General features: G+C 42.4%; 1 protein-coding gene across 1 annotated transcript; it reads right to left on the bottom strand.

The window, feature by feature from the left end:
- Positions 1 to 773: 773 nt before the first annotated feature.
- SELL (selectin L) lies at positions 774 to 22,861 on the bottom strand. Its single transcript, XM_045452991.1, has 9 exons — positions 22,713 to 22,861; positions 21,587 to 21,668; positions 19,014 to 19,400; positions 17,978 to 18,085; positions 13,507 to 13,692; positions 12,134 to 12,319; positions 10,203 to 10,331; positions 6,238 to 6,256; positions 774 to 1,659 (listed from the first exon to the last, which is right to left on the bottom strand). The coding sequence occupies exons 1-9, from the start codon at positions 22,725 to 22,727 to the stop codon at positions 1,641 to 1,643; spliced, it is 1,131 nt and encodes a 376-aa protein (XP_045308947.1). The 5' UTR covers positions 22,728 to 22,861; the 3' UTR covers positions 774 to 1,640.
- Between the last annotated feature and the right edge of the window lie 1,061 nt (positions 22,862 to 23,922).

Below are 23,922 nucleotides of genomic sequence, written 5' to 3'. Positions count from 1 at the left end.
ATGGGCACTGTACAACTCGAGGGGATGTATCTTAAACTACATGAATGTGAATGGGATAGCCTGGATTTATAGCGTACAACATGGAGAATTTTTGCAACAGCCCATGTTATAAAGCAGAGTCTGAGATGGACTTGAGAAAGGAAAACATAATCAGCACCAAAAAAATCATTCTCATAGCGTGTACAAATTTGTATGAAAGTACTATTGGCCATGGGGCAGAAAGGTGTTTCCAACTAGGTTTTACCAGGCCCCCAGTCTCTGCTGAGAAGTTAGCCCTTGACCTTAGATGAGCATCATGCCATGGAGAGAGGGTTTTCTGCAGCTTATATCGACAGTACACCATAAGCTCTTCCTGACTTATGTGAACACACATTTACTGAATGTCAAGGAATAAGGTCGACTGTCCAGGGATGTGACACAATTTCTGCCTTGAAGGAGGGAAGAATTTCACTGGGAGAAAACATACCATGGAAAATTTCTAAATAACAGATTACATAACATTATTTATTTATTATTATTATTATTTGTTTATTTATTTATTTTGGGAGCAAGAGAGAGAGAGAGTACAGGAGAAGCAAAGCGAGAGCAAGAGAGAGAATTCCAAGCAGGCTCCGTGACGGCAGCCCAGAGCCCTACACGGGGCTCGATCTCATGAACACAAGATCATGATCTGAGCTGATATCAAGAGTCGGTCACTTAACCTACTGTGTCACCCAGACGCCCCGTGGTAACATTTTCTTTAGAAAGACTAAGTACAAAACTGTATGTTTAAAAAAAAAAAAAAAAAAGACTATTTAAGCACAAAACCTAGACTAATCTTGCAGCAGGAGGCCACAGGTTTGGACTAGCTGTGACAAGACTAGTATGAAAGACTAGTCTTTCTGGGGATGTTTCTGGGGATGTTTCTTTAATAAAAATATAGTGGTCATTTTTTAAAAGGCACCGAGTATAAGATGTTTCGGTGGATCTAATAAAACGAGTGAAACCAAAAGCCAAAAAAAACAAAAAAACCAGTGCAGTCTTGCTGTCTCTCTCCTCTCTCTTTTCGTTTGGTGCCCATGAGATGCTATGTGTGGAAACCAGCCAACTGGGAAGAGGGGATGGCCGAAGAAGGTGGGGGAGGCCGGAGGCAGTTGAAGAGGATGGCCTCCATTTACAGAGGAGGTGAGGCTACCGTGCACATGGCAGGACCTTTTCTGTTCGGGGCAGAACCCCACTACTTTGCTGCCATTGGAAAGGGAGGACAACATCAATTTGATGAACTTATGTCTAAGGATGTACCCCTACAGGAGACTGGAGATAAAATGTGATTTGCATCAAAACCGAGCCTGTAGGTGCAAGACAGAGAGCAAAACAGGGCATCTTTATATTCCCCAGCAGTCTTCTCCCCCGCTGTGATCTCGTTTCTCCACGAAAAACAGAGTAACAGAATGCGCTATATAAACCACAAGGGGGTAGGGGAGGGGCGCAAAGGGAGCAGAAACTGCTGCCGGTTCCTCAGAGATCTTTCCAGGTGCACTGAGGGCGACACATTCATCTTCAGGGCAGGAGACACCACCGCGCGATAACTTTTCAGGGAGGGATTTGAGGGATCCGGTGACGCGTTAGGATCCCGAGAATTTTCATTTACAGAGGGTGCTTTAATACGGATCGTCCACGCTGAATGGAAAACAAGAGAATGGAAATTAAAACCAGGACCTTAAACATTGCAAAATTTAACAGCGTTCGTAGTAAAGGGCGATATTCGGTGTAAAAGTCGGAAAAGGAGTGAAGAAAATGCCTCTCAGGTGAGTTGGACGAGCACAGGACGTCCAAAGAAGAAAAAGAAGAAGAAAACCCTACAGCAACACCTGTCACACTTGCAGCTGCTTGCCGCCCAGAGGTGGTGTTAAAAGGCAGATTCCTATTCGGTAGATCCGGGCGTTGCCCCGGATTCCGCATCATCGCTGCTCCTGCTGCCGCTGGTCCGTGGGCCACACCTGGAGACATTTCTGGGGGCACAGGCTTTGTCTTTAGATCAAATGAGTACGAAGGGCATTTGGGATAGATTTTGGACGATGGAAGTCAGTGAGCAGTAGAAGACGACAATGCTCAAAAGGAAAGAGAAATTTGAGAAAAATCAAAACTCATGAAAGGTGTGGTGGTAATTCTAAATGCTTGATTCTGGAGGGATGTGATTTAGGGAGACAGTGACAAATCTAGTTTCATGACACAAATGACACTTTGTGTGTGTGTGTGTGTGTGTGTGTGTGTGTGTGTGTGGCACAGTTGTCTCATCCTTGGAGGGGAGGGGGCTAGGGGTAGGGGAAAGGGAACCAAATAGGGCATGTCTTAATAGCACCTTTCAAAGGGAGAAGCAGATTCCGAGACTCTGCTGTCATGATGAACTGCCAGGGTAAACCACAGTTCAGCAGCTGCAAACGTGCTTTTGCCAATACAGAGATAAAAATGTTTCTGAAAACAAAATTTCACATATACCCTCCACTGAGGTTGGCATCGTATCTTCCTGTGTATCTTGGGTGTAGCTTTCACCCAGGCAGAATTTAGACACTAGAAACCAAATGAGGTGGTAAACAGAACCAGTTTGCAGAAGAGTGAAAATAACCCGGCAAGAATTGAAACCACAAATGCCCCAGGAGTTGGTCATTCACCAGCCAAGACCTAAGAAGAATGAACGCAAAAGACTATGAGAGCTGGCTGCAGAGCTTAAAAACAAAAAACAAAACAAACGAACGAACAAAAAGACAAAAAAGAGCTTCAGTGTTTAATGTGATGTTTTTCATTTTTACCTTTGGCTTGTTCTAGAAACACACTCTGCCTCTTCCATCCCACCCTTCCTCGGTGCCATTACACATGGTTTCAGGGTGAAATCATTATCACATCACTACAGAAAGCAGGTGTCTGGGACTTAGAACTCTTAGCATTGGAGTCGAGAGTCCTGAGTTCTAGAAGTGTAAGGATTAAAAGCAAGATCTTTGGATCCACATGGGTACAAATCTCAGCTTTGTCATTTATTCAGTGACCTCAGGCTAGATATTTTACTTCTCTTTGCCTCTCTTCCTTTACCTGTAGAATGAGGATATGAATAGCACCTCCCCCCACCTACAAGCTGGCAGGCGACATTTAATGATTTCAAACATGCAAAGCTCACAGAGAGGTGTGCAACATGGAATTAATGTTTCATAAATGTTTATAATTATTTTAGCTATGTCACTCTCTCAGGGCCCATAGGAAAGTTATTCATTAGCTCAGTTATAAAGAGAGTGAACATCACGTCCGTGAAGATCCTTTCAAGACCTAAAATTTTATAATTCAATGAATTAAAGTCACCTTGATCAATAAATGAGAGGTGTTGCAAGGCATCTGGGCAGATAATACTTCTTTGCTTAGTCCTTCTAGCATCGGGTGATGCATTTGAAGACCTATATGGATGGGGCCAGCCTTCCCTTCCAATTTCTGTTTATACCTCCTGTACACCCTTGGCTCTTGATAGTTCTAGCTGCTGGCACCTGAACATGCTGTCATATCCCTGCGGCCATATCATGCTTCCATCATCTCCTTGTAGTCTGTCCTCCCTGCTTCCCTCCTTACCCACAAACCCCATCCATTCTTCAACCAGGGTCAACCTTCTTTATAAGATCTTCTGTGATCACCAAGCTTCTTCTATATTGACAAAGTCCTTTAACACAGAGTTCGCCAGTCATTACTATACTCTGCCTTATATTTTTCTGAAGATATATAATTTTTTTATTTTTCTGTCTTCGCCACTCAACTAGATGATAATCTCCCTGAGGTCAGGGTCATGGACTTACTCCTCTTGGTGTCTCAGTCAAGCTTAGCATTGTTCCAACACAAGAGTATTTAATAAAAAACTACTGATTGATTCATTGTCAAAATCAGTGAGCCGTTAAACTTCATACGGCAATTAGCCGAATGTGGTAATTCACTTAACGCTAATACTCTTCCTGTCAGCCTCTCTTCCTGTCCCCCAAGGTTTTCTAAAAAAATTGAATTGATCTGCTTCCATCTAGTGGCAATTAAAAAGTAAGTGGTTCCTGTGACCAGAAAACGGCTCGGGGTGGATTGTGCCAAAAAAGACTTTCACTCACTGGGTGTGAGCATGAAAGAAATCTTTACATCTTGTGGATTTCCTGCCCACAGAGATAAGGAGCCCAGCCCAGAGAAGGGTCTAGGACCCCATCTACACTGTCGAATGGAAGATAGGGCACTAAAATAAAATAGAATAAAAGGACATCCACTGACCCGATTGCTTCATCCAGTTACCTTCCTAAGGATCTCATCTCCTAGCCAAGCTTTTTAAAAAGAGATGGCTTACATTTTCTGCCTCAACTTCCTCATCTCCACTGATTCCTCAACACTTGGCCATCAGAGTTCCTCCGTGACCTCGACCCTGACAACAGACTCTGCAGATACCCTTGTTACATCCAGTGGGAACTCACTGGTTCTCCCAAAGTCACTCGAAACCACTTCTGTTTCCTTCTTTCCTTGGCATTCATGACCCAGACTCTCCTCATTTTCCTTCTGCCTCTCTGGCAACCCCTCCCCGTCTCCTTGTCCTTCACTGAGTTGTTTGATATAGATGCTACCCCTGTTCCTGCCCTCTCTCCCACGTCCTCTTCTGTTCTCCCGCTCCTTGCTCCTCACTCTCCCCAGATGACTGTACCTGCTCCCGAAATAGCAGCTAACCTCAAGAGACATGAGAACCCCCAAATCCACTCTCTGGCCCCTGGGTGGCTCCTGTGATACAGATAGGAGCAGTCAACTGGTGAGCCACAGACACCTAAAGCTCAACACCGACACAACTGAACCCATGACCTTCACTTCCAAAACCTCTCATTCTTTTGTGTTCCCTTTTCAGTAAAGAGTATTGTATTGATAGTAACCATCTGCCAGTCCCCGATCGGAACCACAATGACTTCTTTGATTCTTCTCTCTCTCTCTCTCTCTCTCTCTTTCTCTCGCTTAGCCAATTAATAACCATATTCAGTTGATTTCACCTCTACCGCATGAACTAACTCAACCTCACTGCCATTTCTCTAGATAAGCACCATCAGCTTTAACTTAATAACTTTAAATGCCTCCAAAACAATTCTTTACCTCCAGGCTCCCCCTACTCCCCTGTCTGCAGAGTGATCCTCATAAGATGCAAATGTTAGCCTGACATTCTCCTGCTTTACCCCAAAGACCTCAGGATTAAGTCCATACTCCTTCAAATGGCTTATAAATTAGTCTATGATCTGGCTCATGTTGTCTTATGTCTCCCCAGTTTCTCTTTTGCACTCAGAGCTACAGCTCACTGAACTCGTAAGAACTTCTTCACAATTTGTGGTTGGTAGCGTGGTTGTCTGAACAAGCAACCAACCTTCTCAGGGACCATCTCGCTTCTTCCAGCATTTTAAAGGAGCTCGGTTTTCTAACTGGGTGCTCAGTGTGCCGCCAAAGCCCCATCCCCATCATTCTTCTTACTTATACTCTCCTTCTCCAAGTCTCTAAACATCTGAGAAACTAAAGAAATGTTTTGCCCTCTTCACTTCTGCCAGACGGACCATTGCATTTTCACATGTTTGCATCTCTCCTCGGTCTCTTCCTCCAGCTGAAAAAAATCTGAGGTTTAAGACCAAGCTAAAAGAATTGCCTTTTTGGGGAAGCCGCAGGTAGAATCAATGTTCCCCACCTCTTCCACATTTCTGAAGGTCAGTGCTAATCAGAGCAGTAGTCATTTACCTTCTTGTACTAGGCACTGAAGGCCTGGGGTCTAGAATGATACCTTCTCAGGGCCTGGGGCTCATTAATGTCTCAATAAATCCTTGACCAATTGAATGTTTCCTGAATACTGTATTTGGTATTGCCCTTACATTCAACTGGGACAAGAAGAGATATGTCATAATGCTTCCAGTCCTCTAAAAATTTTTCAGGGACAATCAGAAAGAGCTCCCTTCACATAACTGCCCTTTCTCAAGAGGGCTCTACGTGTTCATTCATTCATTCCGATCCACCGGCACTAAAACAAAACGACTCACACACACAGACTTCAAAAACACAGCTTTTAAGGGAGGCCAGTGGATTATCATTCTATACGGAAATTTCATTTGAATGAGACCCCATGTAAATAGTTACTAAGGAGTTAAGGTGTCTAGCTCTAACAGGAAGTATCTCAAGGAAGGTAGAGAAAAGATCAACAGAGGCGGAAACTTCTCACTGATGAAACTTACTTACCTTTCCCGAGACTTTTTACCTAAAAACAGAAGAAACAGAAAAATAGCATCAGCATATGTAGACAATTCTCTTTTTTTTTTTCTTAGTAAGTAAGAGAGAAGGCCAAGTCCCACTCTCAAAACTGTCTTTTGAAATGTATTATACATTCGTTGGGTGGACCCCACCTGTGTAGAAGGGGATTTGAGATGTTGGCTTAGGGTTCTAATTCAAACGGTGGTAGATTCTCAGACGTAATAGACCCACTGGGACAGATGCTTCTCAGGGTTCTGTTCCATCTTCGGTGCTGATCACAAAGACAGGAGCCTAGCTTGACTTGACTGCCTGTCAGTTCCGACACCCCCATACCCGTGTTTATCCTTTCCCCACCTGCCATCTCCTCCCACCTGCGGGTTCCTCCCTAATAGACTTAGCTGGTAGCATCGTAAGAATATGTGTCCCTACGTCTCATACCACCTTGTCGGCAGTGTGCCTCTGATTAGCTACTCACCCTCTGAAGCCACAGTCCCTTCATCTGTGAAAGGGGCATGGTAATTACCTCCCTCTCATTGAGTTGATAAACTAAAATGTATTCAAAGTATTTAGGCCAGGGCCTAGCACGTGGACAGTGCCCAATTACTGTTTTTAAACCTTTCAAATGTTAGAATTTACCATTTTAAACATTTCTTCCCAAATCCAGCCTGCTGATGACATGGGCTGGATGCATTTGAGCAGGGAGGATGAAATCTGAATTAACCTCGCAGGCTGTTTGTTTATCTTAATATTTTCCTTTTAGGAACAACAAAACACATACCAATACATGAGCAAGAGTGTTCTTACTGAGAGTTCTTTTCGAAGAAAAAGGAACTAAGGGCATGTGTTCAGTTTCATGCCCTGTTCTAACCCTGTGGGTTGTTGGTTTAGGTGGGGAATTCTTCCAACCAAGAGAAAAAAAAAAAAAATAGAGCCTCAAAGACCAGTGGTGTTAGGAGGCCTGTGTGAATGGGAGTCTGATCTCTGATTCTGGTCCCTGCTGATAACAGGATTTGGGAGATTTGGCCTAAAATCACTGCTTCAGTTTTATTATTCATTATGTCATTTCTTTCTTTCTTTCTTTCTTTCTTTCTTTCTTTCTTTCTTTCTTTCTTTCTAACAGAGCCAATGGTGATGACTCATCTGAGAATGATTATCTAGGGGAACAGAGTGTTTCTAGATAAGTCTATGCGAGGGCACACATTTCTAGAGCCTGCATTTATTTCTCTTCCAGAAGAAAGGAGCTAAAGTCTGGGTACCAAGACAACTAGGGCAGGGGCCAAAGTACAGGTTCTGAGGACAGGATAAGAGTCAGGATTCTGCTCATTTCCTCAGCTACTGTGTCCTAAATATTCACCTGTCCTCCTTTTTCAGCTTACTGAACCTGAAACACAACACGTAGGAAATTCTCAGAGTTGATGACTACTACATACATGTGGACTTACTGTTCTTAACTTTTTTTTCTTGTAAATGTGTCAGCTACATGGTTAGAAAAGCTCTGAGGGGTTAGCCCAGGAACCTACCCATCACTCTTAACACTGTTTCTATGGGAAAAACATTCTTCATGTTTCAAGGAACTAACTTACAACTAAAATCTTTGGAAGACAGAGCCACTTGGAGGTTGGAAATATCAGAAGATGTTCCACAAATGAAGACCATTGAAATGCTACATTAAAGATACCCTGACTTTCCTACAAAGTCAGTGATCTTTCTGGGGCTTCTGTTCTCTTTGCTGGCATGAATGTACCTAGCCTAACTGCCCGTTATCTGTTTCCTGTTTGCCCCACACTTATTCCCACAGCAGGGGCATGTAGTTTTCAAGTTATCAGTTTGAGATCTTGTACAGAAATGACTCCAAGGTAAAAAATTTAAAAACAACCCCATTGCTTTCTCACCACTGCTTATAGAACCACCTTAGCCAGCTAACCCCCACCCCACACCCTGCAGTTAAATACAAGTGACTGCATTCTATTCTTTTGATTCTACTAACATTTCTTTAAGTTTTGTTTTCATTTATTTTCAGAGGGTGGGGGGAGGCAGAGAGAGGCAAGAGAGAGAGAATCCCAAGCAGGCTCCATGCTGCCATTACAGAGTCCGATGCAGAGCTCGATCCCACAGACCATGAGATCATGATGTGAACCGAAATCAAGAGTCAGAAGCTTAACTGACGGAGCCAGCCAGGTGCCCTCTCTACGAAAATTTATTAAGAGACTGTGGAATTTGGGGATATCCTCCTTATTAAGGTGACTCACAGCCCCAAATCCTCAAAGGTTATTTAGATACCAGCCTCCTATCCCAGAGGCCAGTGCATAAATGCGCACTGCATTCTCTACCCCTCAGTTCTGTCACCATCACCCAAGGCAGGAGGGAAAAAGGGATGACTGGGGTCAGATTTTGAAGTTTCAGTGGAAAGGGTAATCAATGGTGGGAGAAAAATCTCATTCTTCCCTTAGTGGAATACTTAAGTACTTAGTCTCATATTATAAAATGATGGGATCCAATCTTAGCAGAATTTCCAACAACAGGGGCAAAGACATTTTAAACTGCTAATAATGAAGTTCTTGCACATCAACAGTGACCGTTTCCATGGTCTTTCTGGGTTGGTTATAAAACTAACCTAGTATCCCGATTCTTAAATTTGGAATGAAAGATTCCAAAGATAGTAGAAGACCATTAGGGATTGGTAGATTCTACTCCTGCAATTGCCAGTGGGGATGGGTGAGGGGCAGCCTTTATATACCATGTTCATTGAAGAGACTCCATACTAATTAATTGATGGAAGTAAAATTAAAATGTCAGTCAACTGACTCTGGAGAAATGCAACACCGAGCATTTGGTTAGCAGTTGTTTTGAGATCACTGATGGCCTCTGAACTTAAAGCAGGGATGTCTTAAAAGCTGCTTAATGTCCATGAATTTCATAGACTTCAATGTTTCTGCCAGGGGAATTTGGACAAATGTGGCAGTGCACACCCAGGACCTACCACAGACTGTGGATCTGTAACCAGGAAGCTAGTCCCACTCTAAGGTTTGGACATCCTCAGGAGGGAGGTGAGGGGAGTAACACGGTTGTTTTTCCCTGATGGCGTCCCATGTATTGTTCCAGGTATTAGCTTCTCAAACAGCTCTTCTTATACCCTTTTCTTCTCCAGGCCAGAGCGAAGGGAAGCATGAATACACAGTGCATTTATTTAGAGCTGTGACCTCAGTGAATACACACTGGGGAGAAAACCAGGGACAATGCAATTCCCACATGTCAGAAGCCAGACAGGCACATGGCTCAGGTTTTAGAGAATAGTGCCTTAAAAACCTCATTGGACCTTAGATTCATTTCCTAGTGGAACTGTAGCACTGAGATCAAAGGCATGCTGGCTCCTAAGGGGACAGAGATTATGCATCCATTTTGCAGAACTAAATAAGAGCAAAGAACCATTAAAATGTCTCATTTGTCTATTAGTGCACTAGTGAGGTGCCTTGAAGACAGTAGGCGTTTTTAAAAGGTTTGTCAGATGAAAAGCACAGATCAGCCACCTTGTTTTAATGAAAGGGTGTACGGGCCGTTTCCCACATCCCCAGCAATGATGTCTATAGAACACAGCACTTGGTATCCTGCTTCAGTTCAATCTAGCAATCTTAATTTCCTGTGGGTTTCTATACTTTTATCCACTTTGCTTTTGTTTCTAATTATTTTTTCCGTGTTTATTTATTTTTGAGAAAAACAGAGAGAGACAGACAGAGCATGAGCAGGGGAGGGGCAGAGAGAGAGAGAGAGGGAGACACAGAATCCAAAGCAGGCTCCAGGCTCTGAGCTGTCAGCACAGAGCCCCACGGAGGGCTGGAACTCACAAACCGCGAGATCATGACCTGAGTCAAAGTTGGATGCTTAACTGACTGAGGCGCCCCTATTTTTATCCACTTTGAGTTGTATTATTTTCGTATGAAGGCAAACTCACATACCTTTCTTTAATCTTCTTGCCAGCCAAATGATAAATGCCAACCCAGAAAAAGCAGTAACCATGACTGCCACCGGAATGAAGAGAGGGTTATAGTTACCCTCTTTGATCATTGAGAAACTCTGGTCCACTTCTGAAAGAGAGAACAGTAAGGCACATAGCATGAGGTCGCAGCATTATATCCTTCGCGCCATCTCATGGCCTTAGCTTTTGTTCCTCCTTATGTCTCCCGGTAACAGTCCATTTGATGCCAGTTGTTGGATGGGGAAACTGGCATGGGAAGGACCATGATGACTCTGCAGCAGAGGCAAAGGCAGGACAAGTTTCTCTAGCCCAGTGCCTATAAAATTCTTAATCCCTAGATTTGCGATTCACAGAACTCCTGGAAGAAGTACCTAAAAATCTGAGTAAGGGGTCACCATCGTATTTATCTCCATGGTCTTGTTCAACAGTTGGGACTCTGCTGCACAGAGAAGACCTAAAACATAGAATATGACTTCAGGAAAAATAACAGCCGGTCATCTTAACCAGGTGACATAACAGTCAAGGGAACCTATTAATGCTTTCCCTTTGAAGCAGTTGGGCCAACGTATGTACTTGCTGTTTACATGCTGAGGACCTACGCTGAACTGTCTTTCGAATGATGTTGTCCTACTACATCGTCCCACTTCCTTCACAAATAAGTAAATGGATCCACCTGTACCCTCTTGTAAGAGTGAACGTTTGGGAACTTTTATTGAAAAAATACCAATACAAAAAAGTCTATCTTCCAATACCACCAATTAAAGAAACTTATTTTTGCACGTTAGCATAGGGTTTGTGTCCCCCATTCTTTGTGTTACTTTGACAAACCCTTTCAAGGTGCTTCCAACCCCCACACCCAAATATATCATAGGAAAAAGGCTCAAGTTCCCAGACGATCCAAAGAGAGGGCGTCTACAGGCTCCATGAGGATGAGGAAATGGACACTGGCCCAGCCTTAAAAGGAAATGTCCCATAAGCTTGATACACAGTCCTCCCCTACAGATCCCATGCCTCCTCCCCAGTTCCCTCCCACACTCCCTGGCCCTGGGCCATACAGAGATCAGCTTCTCTGGTAGTTTCTACTGATCCTACCACTTAAAAACTTTTCCACTGGTAGAGATGATCTCAGGGGCAGACATGAGTAGCTATTCTTTCATAAGCTAATTTAATGTGCATTTATTTAGCAACTTATTTAGCACAGGTACTGTGTCAAGTGGAGAGTATATGGAAATGAGGAAGACTGTCCTTCTCATACACAGATGAGGGAGGCATCAGCTTAGTGATAATTGGTAAATATACACTATTTGGGGAATTAGGTGGTCACTGGTGACTTTTTTTTTTTAATTTTTTTTTTTAACGTTTATTTATTTTTGAGACAGAGAGAGACACAGCATGAACGGGGGAGGGGCAGAGAGAGAGGGAGACACAGAATCGGAAGCAGGCTCCAGGCTCTGAGCCATCAGCCCAGAGCCCGACGCGGGGCTCGAACTTGCGGACCGCGAGATCGTGACCTGAGCTAAAGTTGGACGCTTAACCGACTGAGCCACCCAGGTGCCCCAACTGGTGACTTTTGTAGAAACGTTTTAATGGACTAACAGAAGTGAGATTTTAGTGGAATGGAAGAATGCATAAGAAGTCAGAAAATAAAAGAAGTCAGAGACAGCGCATTTAGATGTTAAGAGTTGAGATACGATGAGTTAAAAATTGGCTGAAAACAGAAATGACAGTCATCGAAGGAAGAGGCAAGAAGAGCCAAGGATTTTATAGTAAATTAATGTGAACAAATTTGCTTTTAAGCCATATAAATGTAGCAAAATGAAAATTTTAAAGTTTAATCTATCTTTCCCCACCATCTTCCCATCCAGCAGCTCCTTCTTTAAGTTGTCAACACATCGGGGCAAACTTACTCACTTTGGCATATTGGACTAGGGCTTGACCAGATTCCCGATGGTCCACAAATAATTTTTCTCTCCCCGATTAACTCAGTTCCTTCCAAGCAGTTGAAGGTACATGTGGACGTAAAGCTGAAGTTGGCCAGGGGGTGACTACAGTCCATGGTTCCCAGATCGGGTGCCATTAGAGGCTTACAGGAAATCGCTTCCATGAAAAAGAAAAAAGCAATATTTCTGAGTAGAGGCCCTCTTGTCACCAAAGGTTTTTAGCCAAAGCTGCTCCACTCAACTGTGGAACCACCCAATTGAATCTAGACATTTCTAAATTCTAAAAATTAGTTCTGATAATGTTTCCAGATTTTATACTCTTGAGAATGATGGAGATTGTATATCAGAGGTGAAGCCAGGAGCACTGAAAACCCTTGCGGATGGGGAGGTGGGGAGAGGAGGGGAGAGTTGGCTGCTCCAGGTTGCTGCTCCAGTCCTGGTAGCTCTCCAACACTTCCTGGAAGTACTACATGGCCTTGGCCTCAAGAGTGCTTATGGAGTATCCTCAGTGAATGTAGAGAATTCCCACCCTTTCACTTGATCTAAAGCAAGCAGTGGTGAAAAACATCCCAATTCTCTGAAGCAACTCACTCAACTCTTGTAAAATTCAGCAGGTTTGACAATTTAATTCAATGATTTCAGTATGACTTTGATAGTTTTTTTTTAGAATTAAACCACTTAAAATTAGTGCGTCAGATGCATAAATGTAGAAAACGTAACCAGAATTTCACAAGCTCAGATGTCACCAGTTTTCTCCTGTACAGGGATAGTCTTTTTAACAGCTAAGAAGAAAAAACCCACCACATTTCGAATGAAAAAAAAGATCAAGAGACTGTGTTTTTGTTTTTCACAGCAGTTGTTATTCCCCCGAGAGTTTATAGAAGATGAAAAGTAAAAAATGATTTCAAGAATAAACCAAATAAAACAATCAAAAAAATTCTACACCCTGAGAAGGAAATTGGTTGGTGTTAGGTAAGACACCACATAAAATAGGTGTTACTGAGGGGAGAGAACAATCAACATTTAACTGAGGTTCATCTGGACTATGTGTGCAATGACGATGAGAAAACTAAAGTAAAAAGTACACTATAATCACGCCGCATATTACTGAAAATTATGTATGTATCACGAGATGGTTTCAGAGGTATTTGGTTGTTGTTTTTTATTTGTGGTTTTTCTTTTTGATTTGAGTAACAATAATCCTTTCAAAAGCATCATAGTATGATCTAAGTTAGATTAAATTATGTTCCCGAAAGGACAGAGACTCCTTACAAGTCTCTGCTGCATTTTCTCAGTTAACCCAAGTCGGCCATGACAGAGCCTCTAGTCTGAAGACTTACTTACTTTGACAGGTTGGTTCTAGAGATGACCAGTTTCCAAAAGGTCCACAAGTGGTTTCCTCAACCCCAATGAGGTCTGTGCCCTTAGAGCAGTTGAAGGTACACTGAGAGCTGAAGCTGAAGGTTCCCACAGGGTGACTACAGTCCATGGTACCCAGATCAGGGGCCTCCAGAGGCTCACACTGAACCACTGCAGTAAGAAAAAAAAACAGTACTGGCTAGGGGCACCTGGGTGGCTTGTCGGTTAAGCGTCCGACTTCGGCTCAGGTCATGATCTCACAGTCTGTGGGTTCAAGCCCCGCATCGGGCTCTGTGCTGACAGCTCAGAGCCTGGAGTCTGCTTCCGATTCTGTGTCTCCCTCTCTCTCTGGCCCTCCCCTGCTCATGTTCTGTCTCTCTCTGTTGCAAAAATAAATAAAAACATTAAAAAAAAATTAAAAAAAAAAAAACAGTACTGGCTAGTGTGGAGAGCACCTGGTGTCTGGGTTTGAATCCTAGCTTTGGCACTTGGTCACCAAATGCCTTTGCACAAAGTGAACTAAGCCTTCCAGCTTCAGTCTCTTCATCTATGAAAGAGGAGTCATGGTAATTGTAATAACTTCCTAGAGTTGGTGTGGAGGATAAATGATCTAATGTAAGTCAAGGACTTAGAAGTGAACTTGGCTCATAGGAAGTCCTAATTAAACATCAGCTGGTCTTCTTCTTATTGTTGGCATTATCTGAGAAGATAATTGTTTGTGTTTATTTATTTTGAGAATGAGAACAGGGGAGGAGCAGAGAGAGAGAGGAGAGAGAGAATCGTGGGGCTCGATCTCATGAACAATGAGATCATAACCTGAGCTGAAACCAAGAGTCAGATGCTTAACTGACTGAGCCACTCAAGTGCTCCTGAGGAGAGACTTATTAAACCTAGATAGGTTTAAGTGGGAATGACCAGCTCGATTTGGAAATAATTGTGACATCAGAACTCCTAGGTAGAGTAGAATGCTGGGAGCAGGAGGTGTGGGAAAAGTGTGGGGAAGCTTTAGGAAGCATCTTGGCCTTGATCCTGTTTTTACCCTTTCCAGCTCGGCTCCAGACCTTCAGTTCTTCTGATTTTGACAGCCCTCTCCAGAAACTGTATCTATTTCCCTGCTCTGACTGGTGGCATAGGAGATTGAATTGAGCCTTGGAAATGAGTCTTCACATTTTTAGGCCCCACCATGCCATTTGAGCAAATATTTCAACTCTTGTGTCCTATTCTTTATCCAATTTGAGCCATTGTGGTGACCTTGCTTTTGAGATTTCAATGAAGAAAGGACTTTAGGAACTGGAAGAATTTTTATATTTTCCATATACAGTACAAGTCCAAATTAAATTATGTTCTCCAATTCTATTCATGACTACAAGCAAGTGCTTTATATACTTGAGGCATAGTCTCAATCTGACATATTAAACTGTAAACAATACTTACTGACCTCAAGCTGCTGCTCGTCTACCAGGGGATACAGATAAGCAAATAGATGACTTCAACAAATGTGGGATAAACAAGAAAGAAATATGCGGACCTACTGGAACATGGAACAGGGGTACTTAGCCTATCTTAGGGTCCAAAGAAAGCTTTCTGGAAAAAAAAATATCAATCCCTGAACTATGTCTTAAAGATGAACAGGTCTGTTAGCCATGTGCAAAATGAGAGAGAAAGCCACGAGCAAGTCAATGAAATACAAAGCACATATGAAAAGGGTGGAGAACTACAAGCACTTTGTTGTTACACGGAGGAAGGAGGAGGAAGGGAATATGTGAGATGAGATTAGAAAGAAAGGTAGAAGCTAAGAAAAAAATGCTTTTATCTTTTCTCTTTGATTTAATGAGTTCCTACTGTATATCAAGCATTTCTCTATGCCTTGAGGAGTTTCGATTTCATCCTATAGGACAAATGATAGGTAGAAATTGAAGGGTGGATATACGTGTGGTATTTGTTTGATTGTTTTTCATTGATCAGCCTGCCTGTAGCATGAATAGTATATTTAAGGGGAGCTAATTTAAAGCTGTGGAACTCGCCTAAGAAATGAATCCAATAGTCTAGAAGGAATGAGGGCAGTAGTAGCAGAATTGACAAATGGGAAGCAAATGAGAGAAACAGTAAGTTGTTAAAATGAATAGTGTGTTACTTTGCATAAAAGTAAGGGGAGGTGTAAGAATTTCATACCAGAGCACCCATATAAATGGTGGTGCCTCATATTGAGATAAGAAATACAAAAAAAGAAAGCTGGCTGGGACGATTGATTTTACAGTCCTTTGGGCATCCCAAAAGATACACTTAGCATATTTGGAGTTCGGGGCTGGAAATGGATTTGTCAGTCCAAAGCTCACGTGAATCTGTGAGTCCACAGAAGTTGGTAAGAAACCTATGAAGAAACCCAAGGAGAAATGATTATAGGTAGAAAGAAGACCAGAAAAGAGTGAGAGGATGAAAGCTAAGACAGAAAAAAGAGTAAAATGTTCAAAAAGGAGTGAAATGGGCATGCCAATGTTATAAGAATTAAAAAGTTAAAGATCAGGGGCGCCTGGGTGGCTCAGTTGGTTGAACGTCTGACTCTTGATTTCAGCTCAAGTCATGATCCCAGGGTCATAGGATCAAGCCAAACATCGGGCTCTGCACTGAGTGTGGAGCCTACTTGGGATTCTCTCTCTGTCTCTGTCTCTGTCTCTGTCTCTGTCTCCATCTCTGTCTCTGTTTCTCTCTCCCTCTCCTACTCTTTGCCCTTTATTTTGCCCTCCCTCCCTTACTCTTTGCCTTTATTTTATTTTATTTTAGAAAAAGAGTGCACATGAGTGGGGGACTTATGTGCACTCTTCTTCTAAAATAAAATAAAATAAAATAAAATAAAATAAAATAAAATAAAAATACTAAAATATTAAGTATCAATAAAGAAATAATAAAAAAGAAACTTCAGGAGTGGTGTGAAGGAAAGTATTGGGTAGGAATTAAGTGAAATGAGTTAGACTGTCACCAGTTGGTTGACACTTAAATTTATTTTGGCTTTAATTCTTTATTCTTTACAAACATTGCTTTTCTCTTCTTCTAATTTCTACCCTGTGCACCAGATACTTCAACCATAGTTTTGAAACTCAACCAATAACAACGAAATGATTTGATGCTTCTTTCAGTAGTGAGCTGACTGGGTCAAAGACTCCTTGACTTTGAGTCTACGTACTCTTTCCTTTCTGTTTCTACCACCGTGACACTGAATGATTTCAATAGACTCCTACTGATTCTCTCCATATTCTTTCTTTTAAATTTTTCCTTACATTGATTTATTTTTGAGAGACAGAGAGAGACAGAGCACAATGGGGGAGGGGCAGAGAGAGAAGGAGACACGGAATCCGAAGCAGGCTCCAGACTCTGAGCTGTCAGTACAGAGCGCAACCCGGGGCTCGAGCTCACAATCCATGAGATCATGACCTGAGTCGAAGTCAGACGCTTCACCAACTGAGCCACCCAGGTGCCCCTCCATCTTCTTTTTTTGGTTCTCCAATCCATATTATGCATTGCCTCTAGGAAAATTGTCCCAAATGCAGGTGTCAAGATACTAAGTGGGTTCCCATTATCCAATAAAGGCCATATTCTTTCATTAGGCAGTTAATTTTCCAGCTTATACCTTGCTTTCCATCAAAATAAATTATAAGCATATATAATTTCCACTAGCTAATTGCAAATCCTTCATGGACAGAATCTATAATAGATTTGTCATTGTATCCCCCAAAATATACAGCCCAAATAAACGTGTTGGATTTATTACTATATGTCTCTGACCTATATTGTGTATCATTATGTGAACTTCTCTTTTTTCTTTCTTTTTTTTTAATGTTTATTTTATTTTTGAGAGAGAGACAGAGCATGAGCAGGGGAGGGGCAGAGAGAGAGGGAGACAGAATCCGAAGCAGGCTCCAAGCTGTCAGCACAGAGCCCGATGTGGGGCTCAAACCCATGAACCGTGAGATCATGACCCGAGCTTAAGTCGGATACTCAACCGACTGAGCCACCCAGGCAGCCCGTGGACTTTTCTTTTCAGCCATGCCCTGTCATGACTTTGAGGCTTACATACAAAAGCTAGATTACCTAATGGGTAACTCACCCTCCCAACAATAAATGGCAATGTTTCTTTCAGACTTCCGGGTTCTAATGAGTCCAACCAATTTGCTAGATTTGGGTTCCCTAAGAACGGGAATCTACCATGCTTAAAGCTTTTTTCCCAACTCTGTATTGTCTGTGGCACTGAAAAAAGACTTGCTAAGAAGTGAATTGAAACTTCATGCTGACTTATGAAATCTTTCAGGAAAGGCAACAACATTGTGCAAGCTTATCCTTCTGATAAAAACTTCTCATTTCTCAGAATGGCTAGTATTGTTTTGTCCCTATCGACTTCTATAGGCTACAATAACCCCTGTAAGTTCACACAGAAAGAAACAAAGACAGAAAAGGGGCTTACCAAATTGACACTGGGGCCCGTAGTACCCAACATCACAGTTGCAGGTATAATTATTGATGGTTTCCACACATTCTCCATGATTGCTGCATGATGAGGGCTGACAAGAAGCTTTAAAGGTGGGGGATGAAATAAATGATTTGAACATGATTACTTCTTAGTACTCAGAGTCATTTCTTTGGATACAGATAACTCTTTTGGCTGAGACTACTTTAATAAGCAGGAAAGGTTTATTTGTACCTTCATAGCATTTTTGCACCAAAAGATAGGTCAGGATTTTTCTATTTATGTCATATACTGGCCATATAGCCACAGACATATACTGAGAATGAATTTACCGACACTAACACTCTCTAACATTCTGGGGAAACTCACTGATGTACTTTGAACTCTTGGAATTATTTTGTTTTAAATGTCATAAGTACATTAAGTGATGGCCTATCCCCAACCACTTCTGCAGTATATTTGACAATCCCTCTCTTTTTAGAAAGTACTATAGAAAGATTAAGAAGTTCGAACTTGTTAGGTCAGTAGAGAGCCCAATGTACAAGAGATCAAATTAACTATGTTTCACTGATGAAATATGACTTGGAAAAATACCGTTTGGGAACTGAAAACAAATTTTCATCCTCCACAGATAACAAAACATGGCAGTATTTCATTATATAGAATTATGGGAGATTAGGCCAAGCACAAAACATGAGCATAAAGCCCCCCACCATAAGCAGGGAGGAAATGAGGGGGCGTGTGAGCCTGAGCTCTTGGCCAGACCCACATCTCTGTATCTGCTTCCCTGCCTCACTTCTCACATACATTTGTCATATTGATGCAGATTGATTTAAAGATGTCACTTTTGGGTGTTGGACCCAGCCTCCCACACCAAACGTGCACAGAAGTGACATGCTTTTATTCTATTTTTATTTTTGTTTTTTCGAGAACTGGATTTACTTCCAAAGATACCAGAAACTGCTTTCTTCCTAACACCCCCACAACCCCTGGGATCCACGCCACCACTCTCCCCACTCTGGCCACCGCCTACCTGTGTAACAGAGGGCTGTCTTCTGCTTGTGGCAGGAATCATCATTCCATTTTCCCGCGTCTTTGGCCCTCTTGATGTAAATCTCCACACAGTCTTCTTTGGACTTCTTGTTGTTCGGCTCTCCACGTCCCCAGTTCTCCGCTTCTTTGGTAAGAGACTTGTTGGTTCCCACCCAAGTCCATGTTCCCCTTACCTTCCGGATTCCTATCCAGTAGTAATAGCGGCTGAAGGGAAGCGTCTGTTCCAGGTATTCAATCTCCCCCTTGTTTTGGATGGCAACTAAATCTGTGTAATTTTCTTGGCAGAACTTTCTAGCCTTTGCCCAGTTCATGGGTGTTTCAGAATAGTGGTAAGTCCAGCAGTCGGTCCCGTGACGTGCAAGGAAATCTGAAAGACATCAGTGCGAACTATGCGGGCTCACAGTCATGGCTGGAAAGAATCTAGAACGAACCCATGCTGGGCCCGCCACTTAGACGGGAAGAAACCGAGACCTCAAGGGTATATAGGTTACCTTCTCAGGGTCATAGAATCGGTCATTTGCAGATTTGAGGTAGAACCTAGACCTTTGGTTTCTATTTACTTTTCATGGTAACATTCAATACTTTTTGTGCATCGCTCTGTTTTAGATAAATCTGGTGGCTTCCTAGATTTATTTTCAGAATTTTTTTCTCAAAATTCTTCCAAGTGAAATTCAACCAATGTATTTTAGAAATTCTTATTTCCTTTTCTATTTCTATTAATTATATGCACAAGATTTACTATCCACTTTTTTATCCTGGGATAATTTCTTAGAAGCCAACATTTATGTTTCTACTAGAGAAGAAAATAAGGACAGGAATAACAACATACTTTTAGTTATCTCTTCATCTCAAAAAGATAATCTTTTACCACAGGAAGAGCTGCTTCTGGGAAAGCCTTAATACATAGCCCAAGCCTTATATATATAACTATGTCTTTTGGTTTTTTTAAGAAAGAATAATTTACACAACCAAATGATGCAGGATTATGAAATTGATTTAGATCGTGTTCTGTGCGCAAAGATACCCAGCGTGTCTAGTGACCATATGGGTGCTTCGAATCTGAGGACTTTAAAGAAACAACACCAAGAGGTGCCTGGGTGGCTCAGTCAGTTAAGCATCCGATTCTTGATCTCAGCTCAGGTCTTAATCTCAGGGTCATGAGTTCAAGCCCTGAACTGGGCTCCACACTGGGTGTGGAGCCTACTTAAAAAAAAAAGAAGAAACCAAAAACCAAAAACCAAAAAAAACCCGAGAAACACACAATGACTTCGTGGCAGCATATGCCATTCTAAGCACGGTATGATCTATGCAAAACACTGTTCTACCGTTACGGTAAATATTTTCACAGCCATAAACATCTACTGTGTTTCCACTGTGTAGGGCAAAAACCATAGAGAAATATCAAAGAGAACATGGATCCAATTTTTACAGTCTCGTAAGGATTCCTCCTGAACAGATGCAAAGAAAACATAATTAATCTTGATCAAATTAAACATATCAGAAATGAACAGAGAACTGAAAAAAAAAAAACCCAGATATGATTAATGAATAAATAGTGTAATAAAATAAACATTTGGAGTGGAGTTTTGAAGGAGCATTCTACCAGAATATATGTTCGCAGGAGAAGAAATCGTTTTGTTCGGGGGGTCTCCTCGTGCTAGAACAGTGCCTGCTACGTTGCAGGGACTCAGAAAATGTTTGTTGAATGAAGTGAGCACTAGCTTTGCAGGTGACATGAGGCAGATGTGGTGTAAAGAATGTGTGAGGGACAGAGGAAAGCACATTTGTTTGGCCAGAGCTGAAAATCCAAGCTAGGGGGTAAGAAGACATTAGCTTACTTAGGAATGGGAAAGCTCAAAACAATTGCTGGAGAGTCTTCAAGAATCAGACATAAAACTTGTCACACCAATGGGAGAAGAATAAAAAAAGGGGGGGCGTCTGACCTTAAGGAGCTCACCCTTTAATTGTAGAAATGACACTGATGTGCACTACACTAATGATAAAAATAGAAAGTACCGTGCTAAATATTTGGCACAGATTGGGGCGCCTGGGTGGCTCAGTCGGTTAAGCGTCCAACTTCAGCTCAGGTCATGATCTCACGGTTCGTGGGTTCAAGCCCCGCGTCGGGCTCTGTGCTGACAGCTCAGAGCCTGGAGCCTGCTTCAGATTCTGTGTCTCCCTCTCTCTCTGCCCCTCCCCTGTTCACGCTCTGTCTCTCAAAAATAAATAAATGTAAGAAAAAAATTACAAAAATAAATATTTGTACAGATTGCAAATGCGCCATCAAATATTCCTTAATTGACTTTATTTCTTCATAATTAAGACTTTAGTGGTATTATTAGGATTTGGACCCTGCAACAAGAGTGTGGCGGGTTTAGGAAGTTTCTGGGCTGTCACTAAAGGTGACAGGAAGGAAAAGATGCTCACAGAAGGATAGAATTAACAGCTATCTACCTAGTCATCTTCCCTGTGACTGTGTGCTCCCAGTGGATATTTAAGAAAAATAAACGTAAGTGAAAAAGGGCTTAGCAATATATCAATACCGTAACGTACCACAACAGAGCACTGTCCAGACCCACAACCTGAAGACATTCCATGAGTCCCTCTGAGCTCTCTGACATTTCCATGGAAATACCTGCAAAGAAAATTATAGTTAGATTTATATTCTTAACTCCCAAGTTTATAGCACCTTGAGGAGATGGCTACGACTCTCTTAAAGTTCAAAATAAAATACATATTCTTACTAACCTTGCCTGAAGTAAGAGGTTTCTTAGATGAGCATGAAAAGGTAGCATTAAATTTGCTTCAAAACTGACTCAAAGTTCTTTCTTTCTTTCTTTCTTTTCACGTTTTAGCCTCAGGTTGCTGATTGTTACAACTCTGATTTTTTTTCTACATTTAAGTAATTTTTCTACTTCCCTTCTGCTGAGCTATTAGATGAAACTATTTGATATTGAATATGTATATTTTTAAAGTGTTTTTGGATGCTTCATGAACTATTGATGTCTGAGATTTAAATTTTTTTTTTTCAACGTTTATTTATTTTTGGGACAGAGAGATACAGAGCATGAACGGGGGAGGGGCAGAGAGGGAGGGAGACCAGAACCGGAAACAGGCTCCAGGCTCTGAGCCATCAGCCCAGAGCCCGACGCGGGGCTCGAACTCACGGACCGCGAGATCGTGACCTGGCTGAAGTCGGACACTTAACCGACTGCGCCACCCAGGCGCCCCAATGTCTGAGATTTAAATGTTAAAATCTTACACTGGATTATAATGGTTCACTACTTCGAATACTTAAAAGAATTAGATAGCCAGACACCGATAAAGAAAAGCAATTCATTTTCTTTCAAGTAAAAAAGAAATACATTTTGCACAACCCAAACCACAAATGTTCTGCACACCTTAAAACTGTATCTTCTGAACTATATCACTTCTCAGGTAGCCCCTGTGTTTAGCTGCAAAAGTGCTCATTTCAACAAGAGAGTACTTCCTCAAGACTCTCACCAGAAACGAGTCAATGAGGAGAAATCAGCACAGCTGAGAAGGAAAATTCTGGAAGCACTCTTTAACTCAGGATTTTTAATTCTTGGCTTTGTGAGAACCAAAAGTGAACTCTGCCCCTGCAGTCCCAAGGGTTTCTCTCTGAGCATCTGGAAATCTCTGAGGCTGAAAAGCTCACCTTGGCTTTGCTCATCCCTTCTTTAGTTCTTCCGGACTCCAGCCTCTCAACTCAGCACCAGGGCGTCTGGGTCCTTGCCCACGGCTGGGCTGGGCGAGCTGTGCTTCAGGAGGCTGCGTGGAGTGCCACCAAAAAGGCTTGCTTTCTTTCATTTCCCTGACTCAGTCTCACATCCTCCTCCTCCCCTTCCCCTTACCTTCCCCCATCTCTTCTCACTCGTCTTTCCCCACCCCTTTCCTAGTCTGGCCTCTCTCATACCCTGAGAAAAGTAGAGCTGCTGACCATTGTTGATAGATTGTCTTCTCCTTCCCTCCTACCATTTTTTCTTCCATCCCCTCTCCCTTCCTTCCTTCCTTCCTTCCTTCTTTCCCTTTTTCCCTGCCTCCATCCTTCCCTTTTATCTTCCTTTCCTCCCTCCCTCCTTCCCTCCTACTCCTCCTCTTTCTCTCCTCCCCACCCCCCATCTCTCTCTCTCTTCTCTTTTTGAATAAATACTGCACTTAACTCTTGGTCGTCCATGGTAAAGGGCCCCAGATAATTGAAAACATCACGCAATTAAAACAGCATTTCGGACCAAATTTGTTCAAGTTCAAATTCAATTTTTTTTTTCAACGTTTATTTATTTTTGGGACAGAGAGAGACAGAGCATGAACAGGAGAGGGGCGGAGAGAGAGGGAGACACAGAATCGGAAACAGGCTCCAGGCTCTGAGCCATCAGCCCAGAGCCCGACACGGGGCTCGAACTCACGGACCGCGAGATTGTGACCTGGCCGAAGTCGGACGCCCAACCGACTGCGCCACCCAGGCGCCCCAGTTCAAGTTCAAATTCAAGTTAGTTAGCATACAGTGTAGTCTTGGCTTCAGGAGTAGAAGAACCCAGTGATTCAGCTCTAACATATGACACCCAGTGCTCATCCTTAATGCCCATCACCCATTTAGCCCATCCCCCCTCCACCTCCCTTCCAGCAACCCTCAGTTTGTTCTCTGTACTTAAGAGTCTCTTATGGTTTGCCTCCCTCTCTGTTTTTTTTTTCTTATTTTTTCTTCCCTTTTACGATGTCTGTTCAACTTCTGCTCACCTGACAGGTTGACGTCTAGTTCCTTCTCCCTCTTTCCTTGCTCGCCCCCTAGTGGAAGTCCTCGTTAATGGCACCTCCTAAAGTTAAGCTCTAAAGAGAGCAAAGCAGCTCCACCTTTTCACCCTAAGGAG

Source organism: Leopardus geoffroyi, chromosome C3, assembly GCF_018350155.1.
Source record: "Leopardus geoffroyi isolate Oge1 chromosome C3, O.geoffroyi_Oge1_pat1.0, whole genome shotgun sequence".
NCBI lineage: Eukaryota > Metazoa > Chordata > Mammalia > Carnivora > Felidae > Leopardus > Leopardus geoffroyi.
The sequence above is the reverse complement of the archived record's forward strand: the minus strand, read 5'-3'. Positions and strand labels throughout refer to the sequence as shown.